A 21632-nucleotide genomic window follows, 5' to 3' on the forward strand; every position below is an offset into this window, starting at 1 on the left:
TAATAGAAATAAATAAGTTAAAACACTCACGAGCGGCAACATCCAGGCCCATACTGGGAACTGATCCATTGGAGGGAGATTTAAGCTTCTGTCACGTGCTTCCACTGTTCACTTTTAGTGTTGATGCAGACACAATGGCTGCTACGCCAACTCGCTCGCATCCACATAGTCAGAATAGGCCTATCGGGGAAACCTCTTAAAAAAAAAAAATGCGCCGTGACTTTTACCTCTTGGGTGGTGTGGAAAGAAAGTCTAAGTTTTAATATGTAGAGTGTAATTTAAAGGCTATAACCAGGTAAAAAATCATAAATTATATGAGAGAGAGAGAATGCGATTTTTAAATTCATTATTTTGGTTATATTTATAACTTAAATTAGTTTGTCTTTACACACACACACATACACAAACACACACACACACACACACACACACACAGAAGTGGGTGAAGTCATGTCAGGCCAGGTGGCGAGATGTGAGCGGCGAACTCTAACGGTGTCAGGTCAGCCACTAGCCAATCAGAGTATAGGAAACAAGGCAACGCTGTATGCCAGGATATCCCCGGCTGGACTCCACCCAAACCTTGGTTTTAGATTGGTGAGACTATAGTCAGCACTCCTAATCTTATCTGTACTCCCATCCATTGTTGACAATTTAGCCATTTCTCCCCATTCTTGACTCCCCTCCCTACCCCCCCTCCATTACCCTATCCTCTCGCCTGCCCGGCCGTGCTACGCTAAGTAAATCTTCCCTGGAATTTTTCACTGATTTCATCCATTAAAATAAGCCCTATGCCCTATTCTTATACCAAATAATATATACAAGAAAGAAATAAGGTAAGTGAGAGTGCCATACACCCGGAATTGGCTAATTATCACCTGACAACACCTCACGTGCACTCGTTCGCTAATTTTCGCTGTTTATTTCCCCTTGAAATATGCCGTATAATCTACTTTCGTAATAAATATACATATAAGGAGGGAAAGGAGAAGCCTAAGTGATATTTACATTCACCTGGAACTACCTAATTTATTATGTATTGTCTAGATTTCCTGCCAATCATTTCACTGCTATATATTAGTGCTGTCAAGAGGCTAACATTGGCAGTAATGCATTTCCATAGGTAGGCCACCACCCCGGCCCACCCTTATCAGTTCACTCTCATCTTCCAATGTGAAGGTACGTCTGTTTGCTCCTGCTTACTTCAGGCACTTTTCACCCCCATGCAAAGGGCCCTGTGACCTTTACCCCCTACTAAACCTCGTGTGGAAAGAGGTAAAGGGCTGACAATTGATAAAAGAGTGACTACGATCTTTCTATTAAAACAGTGCAAGTGGAATTGTAAATAATGTGTAAATAATGTGTAAACAGGAAGTGAAAGTAATGAATGTAAATATACGTGAACAATGGAAAATAGTTTTATAAGTTACTTCAAGTGACAGTGCATAACAGTGTAAAGTAAAAATGTAAATAACGTAAATAAAATAGAGAATGTAAATAGAAATGTAAATGATTAGTATTATAAGAAATACGAGTATATACCCTAGGAGTACTGAAAGTGAAAGTTTCACTCTAGCATGTATGAATACTATGAGTTATGAGAGTGAAGGTGAAAGTTACATTCACTCTCATTGCTAGTATACAGGACGAGAAAGTGAATGCTACATATTTTACTGAAAGAAATTGAATCCCTACAGTGACAATAAACTAATACTACTGAAGGAAACTTATGGATAAAGACTGTAGATATATATATGTGTTATATAGTAATAGAAATATAAAGTGTGAGGGGTTTTATGAATAATAAATGACAAAATACCAACAGCGAACTAGCGCAAGTGGGAAGGTCATACGTGCTCGTAATTTTCATTGCTTTCACAGTGGTTTTTATTTGGAGTATGGATCCCAAACTACTTGATAATCATAGAGTAGTGTTTATAGTGTTAATATCTGGCTGTGGTAATCATATTACGGGTTGTCGGGAAGTGTAAAGTGGAGACTTCGTTACCCAACTTCAGAGGTCTCCACAAGTCCTACGGTAATCGATGAAGGCTCAACAAACATCCCAGGAGAAAGCTGAAGGTATGTGCCATATGCATATATAATTTTAATATTCTACGACTAATAACTGATTTTTGGCAAATATTTTTTGAGAGTCTGTCAGAGCCCGAATAACCCCGCGGGAGACACAAAACATTGGGAAACATGCCCGCGGTGTAAGGGTTAAAAGAAGAACAATTACACTTTTCCGTTGTACAGAATAATGTATTGCACTATACGTACTTATCATCACAGTACAGTACTCAAATGTAATACCTTTATTCTCTCCCCTGAAAGTTGGCGAGAAGTTATCATCCCTAGTAAGCTGACCACTGAGCTAAGTAACGAAGCAGGGATATGATTCTTGTGATTCTTGAATTCACGGTTGATTCCCTGTCTTAACTTGGAACACACACCACAAAGCCAGCCAGAAGACAGGGCGTGTGTGCTGGCAGTCCCCAGGCCTTGTCTTTCCCATTACTACTTTTTAAGTCAGCCCTCACCCTACTAACTGGGCCAATGTATGGCTCGTCCTGCATTAAAGGTGCAGGAAATCTTCAACGAACGAACTTAACTTAGAAATAACTTGGAAACTTGGAATTGTTTTTGAAAGAACTAGAGACTTGACACTGTATAAACCTCCTTACGTTCAATAACTTCCCTCATAACCAAGAAATATATCGTAACTATGTCTGAAAATCTGATCCCAGGCAACTACAAATTTCACATATTCCTATTTTTTATATATATTGATAACTGGGTTCTTTGTAAGCTCCCACAAAGTAAATGACACAGCGTTGCACATTAAATGATTAGAAACTTCATATGGGGGGCTAGTAGGGGCAGAGGGTCTGAGGGCGTGCAGGGGGGGAGACCTCCCAAACCCCATGGATAACACCTCTTCTAATCCATTCATCCAAGGAACGCCTTTAAAAATGTATTTCTTGTTATCACCTTATGATTTTATTTCAGGTTAACAGAGATTCTTGGAACAGGACGAGTTATATGCATCCTAAATTAACCTCTTCAGTATGTGAGTCCCTTCTGAAGATAATTAATATCGTCCAACAGAAGCAAGAGTAATTTTTTTTTTTATGCCAGGAAGAAGGAACCAAAGGCCATGAGCCCGCAGTAACAGTCCCTCAAAGAGAAAACCAAAATACAATAGAGAGCCAAATTCAAGATCCGATCATTTTGAGATGCCTGGACACACTGCGTTTGAAAGACTGGAGATCATAGGCAGCAGGAAATACAGACAGAGGGAGACAGTTCCAGAGCTGACCTGTTGCATAAATGAAAGACTGGGAGTAACGGTTAACTCTTGCATTAGAGAGTTGGATAGAAAAGGGATGAGAGTTTGCTGCCAGATGGGTGCTACGCGCCCGTCGTAGAGGTGGAGGAATGCAAGCAGACAGTTCAGAGGAGCAGTGACCATTGAAGTAGCGATAGAAAAGAGATAAAGATGCAACAGTGCGGCGAAAGAGACAGAGGTTGAAGGGAGTCAGTAAGAGGAGGAGAGTTAATGAGACGAAAAGCCTTTGACTCCACCCTATTGAGAAGGGCTGTATGTGGGGAGCCTCCCCACACATGAGAGTTGTACTCCACATAGGGGCGAATAAAACCCCTGTATAGAGTCAACAATTGTGCAGGGGTAAAGAAAGAGCGGAGTCGGCTTAGCACACCCAATCTCTTGGAAGCAGATTTTACAAGAGATGTAATATGATCTTTCCAAGATAAGTCCCGAGTAAATGAAACCCCAAGCATGTTCAAGGATGATGCAGAATTAAGCTGAATATTATTAAACATTAATGGGTATACCTGTGGAAGATTTTGTCGGGTTGATAGGTGTAAGAACTGAGTCTTAGATGCATTAAAAACAACCATATTATTTTTACCCCAGTCAGAGATACGAGCCAAGTCAGACATTAGGTGTGCCATAGCCTCATCCCTTGTTTGTTGAAGCAACTGTTGAGATGGGCGTTGTGGGAACCGAATGGAAAGGTGAAGGGTGGAGTCATCAGCGTATGAGTGGATAGGGTTAGATGTACAGCTTAGAAGACCATTGATGAATAAAAGGAAGAGAGTTGGTGATAGGACAGAGTCCTGAGGAACACTGTTGATAAATCTAGGAGAAAAACGATGGCCGTCTACAACAGCGGCTATAGAACGACCAGAAAGGAAGCTAGCGATGAAGGCACAGATAGAAGAATAGAAACCATAGGAGGGCAGTTTGGAAATTAAAGATTTATGCCAGACTCGATCGAAAGCCTTTGAGATGTCAAGTGCAATGGCAAAGCTTTCGCCAAATTCCCGAAAGGAGGATGACCAGGAGTCTGAAAGGTAGGTGAGAAGATTGCCAGTGGAGCATCCCTGACGGAACCCGTACTGATGATCGGAAAGAAGGTTGTGATAGGAAAGATGCCTTAAAATTTTTCTATTGAGAACTGACTCAAAAACTTTTGAAATACAGGACGTTAAAGCAATTGGACGATAGTTGGAGGGTTGGGAGTGGTCACCCTTCTTTGGGACTGGCTGAATGAGAGCAAACTTCCAGCAAGAAGGAAAGGTACAAGTTGACAGACAAAAGCAAAAGAGTTTGCCTAGGCAGGGTGTAAGCACAGAAGCACAGTTCTTGAGAACAACAGGAGGGACCCCATCAGGCCCATATGCCTTGTTAGTACTGAGGCTAGTGATGGCAGAAAATACATCAACTGAAGAAATTTTAATGTCAGCCATGAGGAAGTCAGAGGGGGGAAGTGATGGAGGAACAGCACCGGAATCGTCTAAGGTGGAATTGGAGGAGAAAGTCTGTGCGAAGAGATTTGCTTTATCAGTAGAAGAAATAGGTACAGAACCATCAGAGTAGAAAAGAGGAGGGAAGGATGATGAGATAAAGTTGTTAGAAAGATTTTTGGCAAGGTGCCAGAAGAAGCGGGAAGAATTCTAATTGGGGAGTTGAGAGCATTTAGTATGGATGAAATTATTTTTAGTAGAGCGAAGAACAGACTTAGCACGACTCTGGGCAGAAACGTAAAGATGATGTGATTCAGGGGTGGGTTGGCTCCGGTACCTTTTGTAGGCCCTCTCCTTGTTGCGGACTGCATTAGAACAAACGTGATTAAACCAAGGCTTTCTTGCATTAGTCAAAGGATATGAGAAAGGAATGTATGCTTCCATGCCCGAGAGAATAACCTCCGTAATGCGCAAGGCACACTCAGATGGCTCCCGGCCACGGAAGCAATAATCATTCCAGAGAAAATCAAAGAAGTACTGCCTGAGGGCCTCCCAGTCCGCGGCTCCAAAATGCCACAGACGACGTTTCCCTGGAGGGTCCACAGGCCGTACTGGAGTGATAGGACAGGTTAAGGTAATAAGGTTGTGATCGGAGGAGCCCAACAGAGAGAGAAGATTAACAGAGTAAGCAGAAGGATTAGTTGTGAGGAAGAGGTCAAGTATGTTGGAGCTCTCTCCAAGGCGGTCAGGGATACGGGTAGGGTGCTGTACAAGCTGCTGTAGGTCATTAAGGATAGAAAAGATGTAGACTTGTTCACCAGGTGGATCCGTGAAAGGAGAGGAGAGCCAAAGGTGGTGGTGAACATTGAAATCTCCTAGAATGGAGATTTCATGGAAAGGAGAAATGGATAGAATGTGTTCCATCGTAGAAGTAAGATAGTCGAAGAATTTTTGATAGTCAGTAGAATTAGGGGATAAGTAAACAGCACAGATATATTTAGTCAGAGAATGACAGGAAAGCCGAAGCCAGAGTGTAGAGAGTTCAGAAGAATCGAGTTCAGGAACATGAGAGCAAGATAAGTCGTTGCGTATATATACACAACAGCCACCTTTGGCTTTGAAATGAGTATAGAGAAAGTAGGAGGATACAAAAAAGGGTTTGCTGTCAGCTGAGTCTCCGTTAGAAAAAGAAGGTGAGGTTTAAAGGAGGAGAGGTGGTGCTCAACAGAGCAAAAGTTAGAGGAAAGGCCGTGAATGTTGCAGAAATGAAGAAGAAGAGAGTCAGATAATGGTTCCAGGCACCTCGAGTCGTCATCGGGAGAGGGGCGGATGGTGGGGGCATTTATGGTCCCCCCCCCCTGGGGACTCCGAGGCTGTGTGTTGTGACGCCATGATTTTAGATTTTTGGAAAAGGAAGAGTAGTGTGTACTGTGCATGTAGTTTGGTGTAGATAGTTAGAGAAATTTGTACTGGAGAGCATGCTGGCCTACTCTCTGTGTAACTGAGACACTGAAAAAGTTCAGCAAAGGGGGATGGTCAGGAACTAGTCCTGAGGGCTGATGAAACGGGAGCTCCAGCACTCCCTGTCATCAGCTTTCCATCCACCTCGGGAGTACTGCCCTGCTTGATTGGTGCTACAGTCTACTCCTCATTTTCATTACAGTCAGTAGGTCACAAACAATAACAACACACACTCCCTCACTTCATTAGAGCACATCACTGTGATACAAGCATGGATAAATTAGAGAACACGTCACCCTGATAGAAACACACACAAATTAGAGAGCACGTCACCCTGATAGAAGCAAAGGTAAATTAGAGAGCATGTCACCTTGATAGAAGAAAAGGTAAATTAGAGGACATGTCACTTGGAGTTAAGGAGTACTATAATCTCTGTACTATAATGTGTACTTTATCTCTGTACTGTAATCTGTGTACTATAATCTCTGTACAATAATCACTGATGTAATTTATACTATAATCTCTGTACTAAATTCTCTGTACTATATTCTTTGTACAGTAACCTCTCAAATAACGCGAGGGTTAGGTTCCTGGAGAGGTCACGTTAGTTAAAAACGCTTTTTTTAAACATAATTTTCCCATAAGAAACAATGGTAATATTTGGGGTTACGTTCCTGGACTCTGGGAAAGTCTACCCTTTTGGGGAGTTATGCTACTCTAAACTTAAAAGCAGCAATATTAATTTGAAGGAAAATCCACGTAAAAAACAAAAACAGTATATTTCAGGAGAAATAAACAACATTTGAGCCCTAGTTGGGCCGAAGTGTTGTTTACTTCTCCCGAATACATACTGTTTTCATTTTTTACGTGGATTCTCTTTCAATTCTGCATCATTCATGGCATTGTGAAAGTTCCTCAACATTATTAATGCATTAGTAGGTCTTAAAAACACTACAGTAAAAGCAACATTTTCATTACAGTCAGTAGGTCACAAACAATAACAACACACACTGCCTCACTTCATCTATGCATCACTCGTCGTCTGCTGCTGTCCCTCCTTACCCCTCTACCTACCTCCCGCCGCTCCTCACCCTGAATTTGTTGTCCCTCCTCGCTCTGCTGTCCTTCCTCTTCCTCTACTCCCGTGCTACTGGTGATGAAGATAAATCACTTAAGTTTTCTGTCTTCTTCATAAAGAACTGCTCTATCTTGGTCTGAGTGGTTTTCTTCTTTCTGTTCTGCACATCGTTGTAACAATTTAGATCTACCATCACTTTCCTGGCCAAATTTTGTCCGAGAATGAGCCAAATTGCTCAGAATGGGGCCAAACTTCATTTTCGAATATTATAGTTCTAATAAAACCAGACAAATAAAAAACTGTATTTATGCATAAACTGCCACACACGGTCTATCAGCTCGGGACTGTCCAAGGCGCGCGCGGCTAATTTGAAATCATCACGTACATGTAAAGTCGCGTTAAATCGATAAACCCTTGTTAGTTAAACGTATCTCCTTAAATATTTGCTCGTGTTAAAACGAAAACGCGTTTTTAAACGCGTGTTAGTTGAGAGGTAACTGTACTATATTATTCTCTACTTACAGTTGCCTTTCATTATATCCCTGGCAAACTTCTCGAGTGATCCTTGATAGTTTGCACCCCTGGTCACACGTATGTAGTGGCAGAAGGATACCATCATGTCCTTGGGGTTCCTGGCAACGTACACTACCTGTAAGATCATCACCATCATCATCATCATCAATTATCATCATCTTCATCATCATCATCATCATCATCACTTATCATCTTCATCAATAATCACAATTATCATCATCATCAGTCCATCATTATCATCATCATCTTCGTCCTTCTATTCCCTTTCTTGTTCTCCACGTCATTGTTATTAAAAAAAACTTTCCACATCCCTGTGTTAAATTTTCTTACTTTTGTCAATATTGTTAAAAAGAGAGATCTGCGAGTTAGGTAGCCGAGATTTTTATCGACGTTTACTCATATTTACAGTAGTTGCGGTACGAGTCAGTTGCCAGTTTGCCTGCTGTTTGTGAGTGTAGTTATTTCGTAAGTTGTACATTAATTTTTGTGCTCTTTTTCTCGGTAATATTTTATTTAAGTGATTGCTTGTTAAATTATGTGCTTTAAGTTCGTATGGTAAATGATTTAGAGTGTTATGTAATGTAAGAAAACTCTGGTATGTTTTGATATCTCTGAGTCGGCAACTGTTGTTCTTTTATAATGTAGAAGTTTCTCGAATAATGCAAGCTTATATGAAGATGGGGTAGAGACTATCTCGAGATCAGTCGGTTTTGGTTCAAGGAGTGTAGTGCAGTGTCAGTGCAGTTTCAGTGAAGATTGTATATTTTTGGTACTTGTGAAAACAGTGGCAAATAGTAAAGTGTTATTGAAGTTTGTACAGTTGGCCGCACTCCCGCGAGGGCCACCTTAGTGTTGTCAACGCTGGCCGAGATAGTAACCGCGAATCATTAGTAGTGAGCTCTGATCGAAGCATTCACAGGACTGAGGGAGGGAGCGGGTTTGAGGTGGGTAGATTTATATTATATATAGCTTCCAGCCTTCCACTCATCTGTTTCAGACGTCATCCCTCACCTCTCGTGCATAGGTATCCCCCCACTCTCCTCAAACCCCCTTCCTTCCCCCCAAACTCTCTCTGTACGACTCTCTCTTACTGGCTGTGGATGCTTCGAACGCATCTCTCTACTAGTGTTTCAGAGTAAATATCTTGGCCAGCGTTGACAACGCTGTGGCCCTCGCGGGAGTGCGGCCAGCTGTACATCATCGGTACTTGTGAAAAAAATGTGAAGTGTTGTCAAGCATTAAGTGTAATTGCAATTAGTAAAGTGTGTATAGCTCCAGTGTTTGTGAGAAAAGTGAGGTTGGAAAGCATTAAGTATAACCATTTGGAAAATACAGTGAACTTAAGAAGCCAGTGTTTATTTTCGCCTCAGCTGATCTTTTGTGCTGTACACCTGAAGGCTGACCATAGGAAGAACAACTCACTGGGCAACGTCCTTCCTACAGTATACTGTACTACTGCTGTTGGAGCCTGTGGCAGTGTGGGGTGGGGACGTAACTCTGGTGTCAGGAGTGGGATTATTCAGAGCTGCAGTGAGTCTAACTTTCGACATGGAAGCAGGAGGTGTGCGAACAAGGTCTCGAGCTGGGCAGGAGGAGGAAATTTCCCTGACGACAACTGTGAAGCTAATATAGAAGAACTCAAAGAACTATTACAGGCACGAGGTGTACTGTTGAAGGCAAATAGGGAACTACTTGAGGCACAACGTGAAGAACAAAAAGAAAGATACAAGCAACTTCAAGAGGCATCAGAGGAGCAATAGAGGGAATTACAACTGAGGATGCAAAAACAGCTGTATTCTTTCATGGAGGAAATGAAGGAAGAACAGCAACAGCTTGAGAAAGTATATGCCAAGCTAGAGCAGCAGAAGTCTGAGGTACGGTAAGCAATAACGTGATAGTGTAAACAGCATGTAGACGAACAGTTGAAGATATTTAGTGAGGAAATAGTGACGAAGTGCAAACAGCATGTGGACAACCAGCTGAAGATTTGCGAGGGAATAGTGATGGAGTGCAGACAGCATGTAGATAACCAGTTGAAGCATGTACAGTAGTTGGCCATGTGAATATAATTAGTGAGAAAATTGAGGCTGTTGAGAAATATTGCACTGCTGAGCCTCAGGTTAGTGCACAGGGGGCACATGAAAGGAAAGGACAGTGTATGGTGAATCTTGATGGATCCCAGGCATCTAAAGGTAGCATTACAAGGTTGATTAATCAGAATACAGACGTTTTAAGTCCTGGCCTTAATGATGATGCCCCAGTTCTTAGGACCCAGACCAGTGAAGTACATGGCTATAATGGGGGTAATTTGATGGTAGAGTATCTCGGGAAGCTTTCCGTGCACAGTATGAGTTACTTGCGGATCAGAATGGTTAGGATGATAAGAAGAAGGCTGCAGAAGACCCACCACTGAAGAAATGCAGGAGAACCTTGATGAATAGTGTGCGAGAAGACGGAACAGATGGCAAGGAGTGTAGTAGGAATGGGAATCATAGGAAGAAATGCCACCATACTGTTGTGACAGGGCAAGCATCACATGAAGAAGACCTGAAGAAGATGCAGATGGAGGATGCAAATTTACAACCAGTGCTAAAGTGGCTGCAGCAGAGTACAGTGCGACCATCTTGGGAAGAAGTTTCCAGGTTAAGTCCTGCAACCAAGAGCTACTGGAGTCAGTGGGATCTTCTTCGTTTGAACAATGGACTACTGGAGCGTCAGTGGGAGACACTTGATGGCCCCAGCAAGAATTGGCAACTGGTGGTTCCGAAGAAGATGAAGTCTAAGATCTTGGATTTGTCCCATAACCAGATCGCTAGTGGGCACCTGGGAGTGAAGAAAACTCTAAGCCAGCTGCAACAGAGGTTCTACTGGATTGGCATGCATCAGGATGTTAAAGAGTGGTATCGGGCCTGTGGTGTATACTGTGCCAAAAAGGGACCCAAGACACGTGGTTTGCCCCTCTCCAGTTGTACCAGGTGGGTGCACCAATGGAAAGAGTCACGGTGGACATTGCTGGACCTTTGCCACTCACTGAGAGAGGAAATCGGTATATATATATGTCTCCATGGACTACTTCACAAAGTGGCCAGAAGACTATGCTATCCATGATAAAGAGGCTGTGACTTGCTCAGCTGTTGGTTGACCAGTTCTTCCATCATTTTGGGATGCCAGCAGAGCTACATTCAGACCAGGATAGAAACTTCGAGTCTGCTGTGTTCCGTGAGTGCTGAAAGTTACTGGGGATCAAAAAGACCAGGACGATCCCGCTAAGGTCACAGTCGGATGGGATGGTGGAGAAATTCAATTGGATCCTGGGACAAGAACTGCATAGATGAACAAACAGAATGGGACCAGAAATTACATGCTTTGGCTGATGGCATGTTGGTCTGTATCCCATGAGTCTACTGGCTACACTCCTGCAAAACTGGTGTTGGGCCAGAGTTTCATTTACCAGTTGACTTGTTAACTGAAAGATCACCTGGTGAAGAGCTGCCTACAGACACCACCAGCTATGCGAAGCATTTTCAGTACAGGCTGTCTGAGATACATCATCAAGTGCGAGCAGTCCTCAAGTTTTCAGGGGAGTTGATGATGTGCAAATATGATGCCAAGGCAAGTGAGGTGAGCTTGTAGGATGGTTTAGTTTGGTTATACAATCCTCAGTGAAAGAAAGGACAGTCATCGAAGCTTCAGAGCCCATGGGACAGGCCTTACACTGTGTTGGATCGCCTATCAGAGGTAATGTATCGGATTTAGGGAGGCAGGAAATCTCGCCCAAAGATGATACATGTGAACCGTCTGTGGCAGTATCGTGGGCCAGGACAGTATATCTGGGACATCTCCGAGGAACTGTGCTCACTCACAGCCGAAGATGTTGAGGAGGACCAAGGAGCTGAAGTGCAAGAGGATGGTGACAGTTCCCCAAGAGAAGAAGTGAATCAAGGAGAGGATCAAGACCTTCCTGGAGGAGTGGACTGTGTGGAGCAGCAAGGACACCGTCAGACGCGGCATAGAAGAAGACCTGATAAGTTGAAGGATTACTTTCTGTCTAGTTATATGTTCCATTAAGATTAAGGTTTGTGTTTGTGTGTACTGTGTAGTTTTGTCGGGACAACAAAGACCTAGGAAGGGGGTAGTATTTATAGTGTTAACTTCTGGGTTGTGAGCCACAGCTCAGGCTGGGTAGCATTGCATTGCGAGCCACAGCTCAGGCTGTGGTAGCTGTGCATCACCATAAACACTCAACCACTACTCAAACTTATGCATGGCGCAGCTCAAAGATGGAGAGAGAGAGAGATTTTTTTTATTTTCACCAGATGATCCCCTGGATGTTTATCTTCAAGTTTATAATAAACAAAACAAAAAAAAAATCGATTTTTTCCATTTTTTCACTACTCCCGTACGTAAACTTGCGCATGGCCCTACGCAAAGACGGAGAGAGAGAGAGAGAGAGAGAGAGAGAGAGAGAGATTTTTCCTTTTCACCAGATAATGCCCTGGATGTTTATTTTCAAGTTTATAATAAACAAAAACAATAAAAACTTTTTTTCCTTCGTTTTTTGAGCACCACGGGGTGGGATAAAAAAGGGTAATTGCGCAATCCACTGGTTAAGAAGAGAGATTTGCCAGTTAGGTAGCCGAGATTTTTATCGACGTTTCCTCATACTTACGGCAGTTAGTTCCTTTACGAGTCAGTCGTCAGTTTGCCTGCTGTTTGTGAGTGTAGTTATTTCCTAAGTTGTACATTAATTTTTGTGCTCTTTTTCTCTAATGTTTCATTTAAGTGATTGCTCGTTAAATTATGTACTTTAAGTTCGTAAGGTAAATGATTTAGAGTGTTATGTAATGTAAGAAAACTCTGGCACGTTTTGATATCTCCGAGCTGGCAACTGTTGTTCTCGTAGCATGTAGAAGTTTCTCGAATAATGCAAGCTTATATAAAGATGGGGTAGAGACTATTTCTAGTTCAGTTGGTTTTGGTTCAGTTTGAGCGTAGTGCAGTGTCAGTGCAGTGTCAATGAAGACTGCATATTGTTGGCACTTGTATAAACAGTGGCAAACAGTGACGTGTTACTGAAGTTTGTTCATCATTGGTACTTGTGAAAAACTAGTGTTATCAAGCATTAAGTGTAACCGCAATTGGTAAAGTGTGTACAGCTCCAGTGCTTGTGAGAATAGTGAAGTGAAGTTGGAAAATATTAAGTGTAACCATTTGGAAAACAAAGACAGTGAACTTAAGAAGCCAGTGTTTATTTTCGCCTCAGCTGATCTTGGGTGTTGTACACCTGAAGGCTGACTGTAGGAAGAACAACTCACTGGGCAACGTCCTTCCTATACTGTACTACTGCTGTTGGAGCCTGTGGCAGTGTGGGGTGGGGACGTAACAATATTATTATTATTCTAGGGAAGATCTAAGTCACTGCCATTCACGTACCCTTTGAGTTACAGCCTTCATTTTTTCCCCATATTATAGTACTGTCTGGCCTCTTCGTCTTATCATATATCATCCTGATCCTTCCAGAGGAATCTGTATAAGATCAGAAAAAAAAGTGAACCTAAAACTCAAGAACCACTTAAGTTAAGGGGCTGAAATTTTTAATGGCATATACATGGGACACGTCCAGAACGCAGTGCTTAATATTCTCCAGATTGGATCATTATTCTGTGAGATCACCTATAGTCCAAAATGTTGACTACCATGGGAGACAGAGAATTTACCTGATTTTACATGAAAATGAAGCTACAACCACCAAACTTGGTGGACTTATAGATCTGGTTGACCTAAGGTGATATGCACTTCATCAGTGACCTTGACCTCAAGATCCCTTTAAAGCACGGCTTCTTGTAGACAATGTCTGAGGGAAGTTTTTCTTTTATGAAAATTGTCTTTGGACAACTTTACGGTGTTCTAGTTGTTGTTGTTGTTGTTGTTGTTGCTGCTGCTGTTATTCATCTTGGTTTCATCATCATCACTTTCATCATCACTGTTTTCATTACACCCCTACGATTGAGCATATTTTATTGCTCGGTGTGTGTGTGTGTGTGTGTGTGTGTGTGTGTGTGTGTGTGTGTGTGTGTGTGTGTGTGAACAGAATAACTCTATCAGTTTTTATTTTATCTGAACATAATTTAGTGCAATGGTTGAGGATAAGCAGTGGTGTTGACCTGCTGCTTTGTAGAACAGTAGTACAAAGGCCAAGGACAAAGAGCAAGGTCAGGTTATAAGTTTCAGTCCAGTGAAGCTAATGTTGTTGGAAGGACTAAGAGGTTGTTTTAAGAACAATAAAGTTAGTCACAGAGTAAAGTCATATACCCTAACCTAACCTGACTTAATCTGCCCCATCCCGTCGACGTATGGGTACGTTGCAACGTTTTGTATTTGCCAGTCCTGGCGACGTACCGGTACGTCGTGCAATTGCAAAGTGCATAATTTCGACAATTTTTAAATTTCGCCCTTGATTTGCGGTACGTATCCTCGCATGACCTTCCCCTACCTGCCACCAGGCGGGGACACTCGGCGACCCTGCGCGACCCACGCTAACCTGCCGCTCGTCCACTCACCTGGTAGCAACGGTCCTGCTCAGACATGGCTAAGAGAGGTCTCTCAGAGGGCGAAATTCAAGCCGCCCTGGACTTCTTTACAGGCGACAGTGATTCCCCACTGGACGACGAGGTTGTGGATAAAGATTATGTGCAGCCAGAGGAGGAGGAAACCACCAGCAGTGATGAAGAAGTCCCGTCCCCCAGGAAGCAGCAGTACATGACTTACTGTGCTGCTAGAGAGGGGCAGCCAGCCAAGAAACCATGTGCAACATCCTATGCCCAGCCCCAACGTGATGTGGAACCACATTTTGATGACGAGGACGAGGACGAGGACGGAGTCGTGGGACGTGCTGCCACGTGGTATGGACGTGAGGTAATAACTAATCGTGGCCTAGAGTGCACACCAAGTCGGACGAGCAGGTATGGGCTTAGTATTTTGTTTGGGGAGTTAGGAAGTGCCGTGGAGGGAGTGGGGAGTGAAAGGGAAAGTGCAGGGAGGAGTATGGAAAGTGAGAGTGACGTGAGTGAGTCATTGCTCTCCCTATGTAGTGTGAGGCAGCGGAGTGTATCACGTGGGCGAGTGCGGGTGCGTTCTGTATCACGTGGGGTTGTGATGGAAGGGGAAGGTGGGGAGGAACCACTCCTAAGCACGTCTTATGCTCCCCAATATCCCCTAACACGTGATCGAGCTAGGGTGTGTGAAAAATCACGTGGTGCTGTCATGGAGGGGGAAGATGGGGAGGAACCACTCCCCAGCACGTCTTATGCTCCCCAATATTCCCCTACTTCATCCCCACAGCCCCCTAATGTTCCTCAAGGCCATAAGGGTAAGGGAAAGGGAAAGGGTAAAGGCAGAGGGAAGAGGAGTGAGTGTGGGGAAGCCCTCCGCACTCCTTCTCCCCAACCTCCCCCACCAGGATCTCCTCCCCACCCAGACGAAGGCGGTGATGGGGATGATGGGGACAAGGGATTTGTGGGATGGAATTGGGAGGATGGGAGTGATTTTTCTCCCCTCATTCACCCCTTCACTGAGCAGGGGCACTCTGGCTGCATTGCTCCCGGAATTCACCGTAATTCCACCAGGTTGGATTTTTTCCACCTGTTTTTTAGTGAGGCATTCGTGGAGCAGATTGTTGACCAAACCAACCTTTTTGCAAGCACCCAGCGCCTTGAGAGTGAAAGATTGGGAACAAGGAGTAGGCATTCTATCATATATGATTACGCTGTCTCCCTTTCAGAAATGTTCCTATTTTTTGCCCTGGTCCTTTTGATGGGTATTGTATGAAAGAACAGAATTCCGGCTTACTGGACAAGGGACCCTGTTATGTTTACCTCAATATTTGGGCAAGTGATGAGCCATAATCGGTTTCAACAAATTCTAAGTCGCCTCCATTTCTATGATGCTCATGATCCTGCAAATGCGAACGACACAGATAAGATGAGGCGAATTAGGTTGGTCTTTGATCACCTGAGGCAAACCTTTCGTTCGTCATTTTATCCCTATAGAGACCTCGTCATAGACGATAGTCTCGTGTTGTGGAGAGGTAATATTTCATTTAGGCAGTATTTACCCAGCAAAAGGCACCGTTTTGGGTTCAAGATCTTTGTTATGTGCGACTGTAGGACTGGATACGTGCAAGACATAGTCTTGTACACCGGTGCACAGACAGACATAATAGAAGATCGGAGTATTGGACTGTCGGGAGCAGTGGTAAAGACAATGATAGAAGACTACCTTCATCGTGGTCACGCCCTCTACCTGGACAATTGGTACACTAGCCCTCTTCTCGCTCATTATCTTCACACGCATGAAACGGGAATCTGTGGAACCGTGAAGGTGAACCAGCGTCACATGGCCAAGGTAGGGAGGAAACTTGCCAGGAATGAGGTTGTCTTCTTCAAAGCCAACAACATCCTTGCTACTGTGTGGAACCATAATAGAGAAGTAAGCCTCTTGTCAACGGTTCACCGCCCCTTGATGCATCGTACTGATTCCGTTGATTACCGGAGCGAGAACAGGGGTCACATTTGGAAACCTGAGTGTGTCATGGAATATAACATAAACATGCGCCTGGTGGACCAGTCAGACTCCATGATATCGACGGTAGAGTGTGCCAGGACCACGATGAAGTGGTATAAGAAACTGTTCTTTCTCTTGTTAGACATCACTGCTCTGAATTGCCACCACCTTCACGCCATGACAACAGGAGTTCAGGAAACATTTGAAGGGTTTGTGAGGGAGCTCACAAGAGAGATGTTTGCACGGTATGCTGTTGAAAAACCCCAACATCGCACCCGCACTGCCCCTATTGCCCAAACTCCCCTGAGAATATCCGGCCTCCATTTCCCCACTCCTATCCCTCCCCAGCCAAATAGACCTAGGCCCCAACGCAGGTGTCACGTGTGTAGCAATTCCCGGGTGAGACTCACCACACAGAGGAAGGACACTCGCTATGAGTGCGTCGAGTGTGACGTGGGTCTCTGTATTCACCCATGTTTCAGCGAATATCAGACCTTGATGCAATTCTAATATGGTGTGAATGCGATAGGACGCTGAAACTATGAAGTAAATGCGACAAACAGACGCTCAGTGAAATTATCAGTCCTGTTGATCTGCAAATATTAGTATAAAGTGCATACGGGTATAACATAAGTGCAAAAATTGTATGTAAGTGTATAAATATGCTGTAAGTGGAAACATACATAGCGAGGGTTTTATGATGCGATATTCTGTCGCTCAGTGCAATAAATAAGGCCCGTATATATGTAATTATTATTATTATTGGAAATGCTAATGGGTATAAGTTCAAATTATTGTAAGTGCTGAAATATATTCTAAGTCAAAATATTTATAGCGTGTGTATTGAGATGTGATATCCTGACGCTCAGTTGAATGAATAAGGCCCGTAATTATGAAAATAGAAGTCAACAAGTGGGATAGTGTGTAATATATGTGAAGAATTAGTATGTAAGTGTTTGAGTATTATGTTGGTTGAACATTCATTGCGAGGGTATTTTCATGCGATATTCTGACGCTCACTTGAATAAATAATGCCATTAAGTATGTACAGTGCAGTATAGGGGTGTAAACGTGTGTAATGTAAGTGGGAAAGTATAATTGGAGTGAATAAATAAAGTAGAAGATGAAACACGAGTGTTTGAGATTGTGCTTGCTACGTGAATATGTGCTAGGATAGCGCTAAATGCCCTCGTAATGAATGTAAATAATTGAAAACATTTACAGTGGTGGAGGAAAGGTTCTATGTAAAGGGAAAAATAATAGGAAAGTGATAAAACAATTGGGTATGTTGAAATACGAGTCATAGCGAGTGCACTTAGTAAGGCGATGTGCGCTATACTTATGATGCTTGTCATCATACTGAATGAAAACATCTGAAAACACTTACAAACAGTTGTAATTGGTAAAATGTCATTGAAACAGAAGTATACAAGTAGAAAAAATGATATGTTGACTGATACAAGAAACTTAGCATATAGCATGTTACGACTCGGACCAAACTCGCTATGCTCGCGCGATGGTACAATGCTTATTTTATATATATATATATATATATATATATATGTGTGTGTGTGTGTGTGTGTGTGTGTGTGTGTGTGTGTGTGTGTGTGTGTGTCTGAAATCCATTATATTGCTACTGTTATTGTTTATTAGTTCAAATTCAATAAATATAGAGGTGTTGTGTGTTGTTTCTCCTAGTATTCCCTACCATAGAAAACGTGAGCGCCTGACACGTCAATGATAGAATACGATACCTGGCGCGGGGGACCTCACCTGTTCCGACCACTTATAGACCATGGTAAGCCTTTTCTTGGTGATTTTCCTTCGTTTCTCAACCAAAGCGGAAGTTTTAGCAAAAAAAAAAAAAAAAAATCCAAAAAGGCTCGGGACTGGGGGATGTCGGAGGTGCGGAAAACCTCGGGACGTGACGGGTTAATTTAACCCGGCTTTATTACTCAGATATTATATTCAATTTCTGCCGAACTTGGTGGAATGATTAAGGGTCAGCCAAGAATGAAATGATTCGATTTTGAGAACAACAGGCCATAGGGAAAGGACAGAGGGGAAGGTCAACACAGACAGGTTAGATAAGACTTGGCGAGAAGGTTGAGGGTTAGGGATAAAAAGACTTGTTCGATTTTCAAGAATAATCAGGCATCGGTCAGGGTCATAAGGCACGGTCAGAATTTTGGACTGAAGGGTGCAGGTGAGTTTATTGTGTGTATGCTCTTCGTAACACCTCTCCCTTGGCGACTTATTTTGCATATTACACCTTCACGTTCTCTTGAAGGTTATTTGTATTGTTCATAGTTCCACACAACTTGCGTCATTAGTGTAGATGACAGTGAGGTGTAATGTGAAGTATATAAATGGTTAACATTGAAAACCTTTCACTTATTTGCATCTCTCTCTCTCTCTCTCTCTCTCTCTCTCTCTCTTCCCAACCTTGCATTTCTTGAGCAGATCCTTGTTGTGCAGCTCCAGAGGGAAGTGCGATTTCATCACTCTTGGCGAAGGCTGACTCTCCGCTGTCTGAATGGCCATACCGTCCTCCTCTTTCTTCCCGGGACAGACTCTGCTGAATTTCTCTGCGATCGACTTCATGTCCGTTTTGGCTAGTTTGTCGTTATCGAAGTGCATATCAAAACTGGAATTGCAAAGGTGTAGGTTAGAGGGAGGACAGCCTGATGGTGAAGTGCTGGGGTTAAAGCATCTGACTATAGATAGTGCGATGGACATGTTAGCGCTCGGGTTCGTATGACTCACTTCCTTGAGAAAATACTTTTAACACAATATCAAGTGCTTGCTGAATGATGTACTTTTTTTCTTTTTTAATGCGAGGAAGAAGGAAACAAAGGTCAAAAGCCCATAAGATTGTTCTCTCTCTCTCTCTCTCTCTCTCTCTCTCTCTCTCTCTCTCTCTCTCTCACACACACACACAATCAGACCGATAAAGAGAAAGATATAACCGGAATACTCACACACACAGACACACACACACACACACACACACACACACACACACACACACACACACACACACACACACAATCAGACCGATAAAGAGAAAGATATAACCGGAATATTCACACACACACACACACACACACACACACACACACACACACACACACAATCAGACCGATAAAGAGAAAGATATAACCGGAATATTCACACACACACACACACACACACACACACACACACACACACACACACACACACACACACACACAGAGGCAGCTCTATCAGTCCGATACAGAGAAAGATATTGCCTGAATATTCACACACACACACACACACACACACACACACACACACACACACATCGCTAGATAATTACCTAACATCCACTGAGCGGACCCACAGCTTCTCCTTCATCACCTCGTTATTGGGGTCCAGATCCGGGTTCCTTATCATGACCCAAAGAATTTCCTGCATCCACGTTGTGCCGCTTTTGGGGAACGTAATGATAAGCACGTCGTCTGGCCGGAGCTGGAAAAGCATCATCATCAGCATCAGCATCATTAATAATATAAGCCTTACTGTCAACATCATCATCAACATCAACATCATCATCATCATCATCATCATTATCATCATCATCAATAATAATATAAACTTTACCGTCATCATCATCATCAACATCATCATCATTATCTTCATCATTAATAATATAAATTTTACTCTCCCATCATCATCATCATAATCATTATTATAATATAAACTTTACTGTCATCATCATCATCATCATCATCATCATCAACATTATTAATAATATAAACTTAACTGTCATCATCATCATCATCATCATCATCATTCATAATATAAACTTTACTATCATCATCATCATCATCATCATCATCATCATTATTATTAATAATATAAACATTACTGTCATCATCATCATCATCATCATCGTTAATAATATGAACTTTATTACCGTCGCCACCATCATCATCTCTGTCATCATAGCCATCGTCATAACTAATAATATAACCTTCACTATCATCATCATCATCATTACCATCATCCTCATCATTATCATCATCATCACCATTATCATCATTATCATCAGCAAATTTTTCATTATCTTCAGTTCATTATTACTGTTAGCACTGCCATCATCGTCATTAGTTATTCATCGTCCTTCACATTATTCTCAGCCTCAATAATCCTCCTCATCAATATTCGTATCAGTATTATCGTTGTGTAAGGGCAGCTGGATCATGGAAAACAAATCGCTAAAGAAGATACGTTACGGAATCTCCAAGGCAGCACATATGTCCACCTTGCATCTTGGGATATGACAAACACTATAACAGTGAGCTGTGACGTGGGAAATAAATGACTAAGGAAAATGTGTTAGGGTACCTCCATGTTGTAAAGCCGGTCCAGATATCGTGTGGTAATGGCCGGGTACAACCAGCCGTCGGGCAGGATTCGGACCATACCACTTTTGTACTTCAGCAGGTCTTCGCTGATCTTCCGTAACTCTTCACTGGTCAGCAGTTCGGTCTCATGGCCAGATAGAAGGCGTGGCTTGTTCATCCTTATTGGTCTTGTTTTCGCACAGGCTGCAAAATGAACAGAAAGGTTAGATGAGGTTAGCTTAGGTTGTTAGTGAGGTTAGGTCAGGTTAGGTTAGGTTGCGTTAGTGAGGTTAGGTCAGATTATGTTGCTTTAGTGAGTTAGGTGATGTTAGATTAGGTTAGGTTAGGTCAGGTTAGGTTAGATTGTGTTAGTGAGGTTAGGTCAAGCTAGGTGAGGTTAAATTAGGTTAGGTTAGGTGAGGTTAGGTTAGGTTGCGTTAATGAGGTTAGGTATGATAATAATAACACAACTACTAGCTACTACTACTACTACTCCTGCTACTACTACTACTATTACTACTACTACTACTACTACTACTACTACGAGGAGGAGGAGGAGGGGGTAATAATAATAATATTAACAATAATAATAATAATGATAACAACAACAACAACAGGTGGGGACTCTCACCATCCACTCATTCAGTGTAGTGCTGCTCTCGGGTGACTGCCCTTTCCTCTCTTCTTTCTTTCCTTCCTTCCTCTGTCTTTCTTTCCTCCTTTGTTTCCTCTTCCTTCTGTCTACAGGTGACTCTATACTGAGTGTCAAGCCATATGGTTTCCTGTACACCAGAAAACCATTTACTACGCTGGATGGTAACCATATAACCAAATTATGGCGCCTGGTGGATAGT

The 21632-nt window shown here is 42.6% G+C and overlaps 1 protein-coding gene across 1 annotated transcript; it reads right to left on the bottom strand.

The window, feature by feature from the left end:
- Positions 1-10546: 10546 nt before the first annotated feature.
- Positions 10547-20956, bottom strand: LOC145411041 (sulfotransferase 1C4-like). Its single transcript, XM_080281102.1, has 4 exons — positions 20780-20956; positions 19749-19900; positions 18851-19052; positions 10547-10666 (listed from the first exon to the last, which is right to left on the bottom strand). Exons 1-4 carry the CDS (start codon positions 20954-20956, stop codon positions 10547-10549), a joined length of 651 nt encoding a protein of 216 aa, XP_080137228.1.
- Between the last annotated feature and the right edge of the window lie 676 nt (positions 20957-21632).

The sequence above is a fragment of the Coenobita brevimanus genome, chromosome 87 (genome assembly GCF_032717465.1).
Source record: "Coenobita brevimanus isolate Jiangsu-jjx chromosome 87, ASM3271746v2, whole genome shotgun sequence".
Classification (NCBI taxonomy): domain Eukaryota; kingdom Metazoa; phylum Arthropoda; class Malacostraca; order Decapoda; family Coenobitidae; genus Coenobita; species Coenobita brevimanus.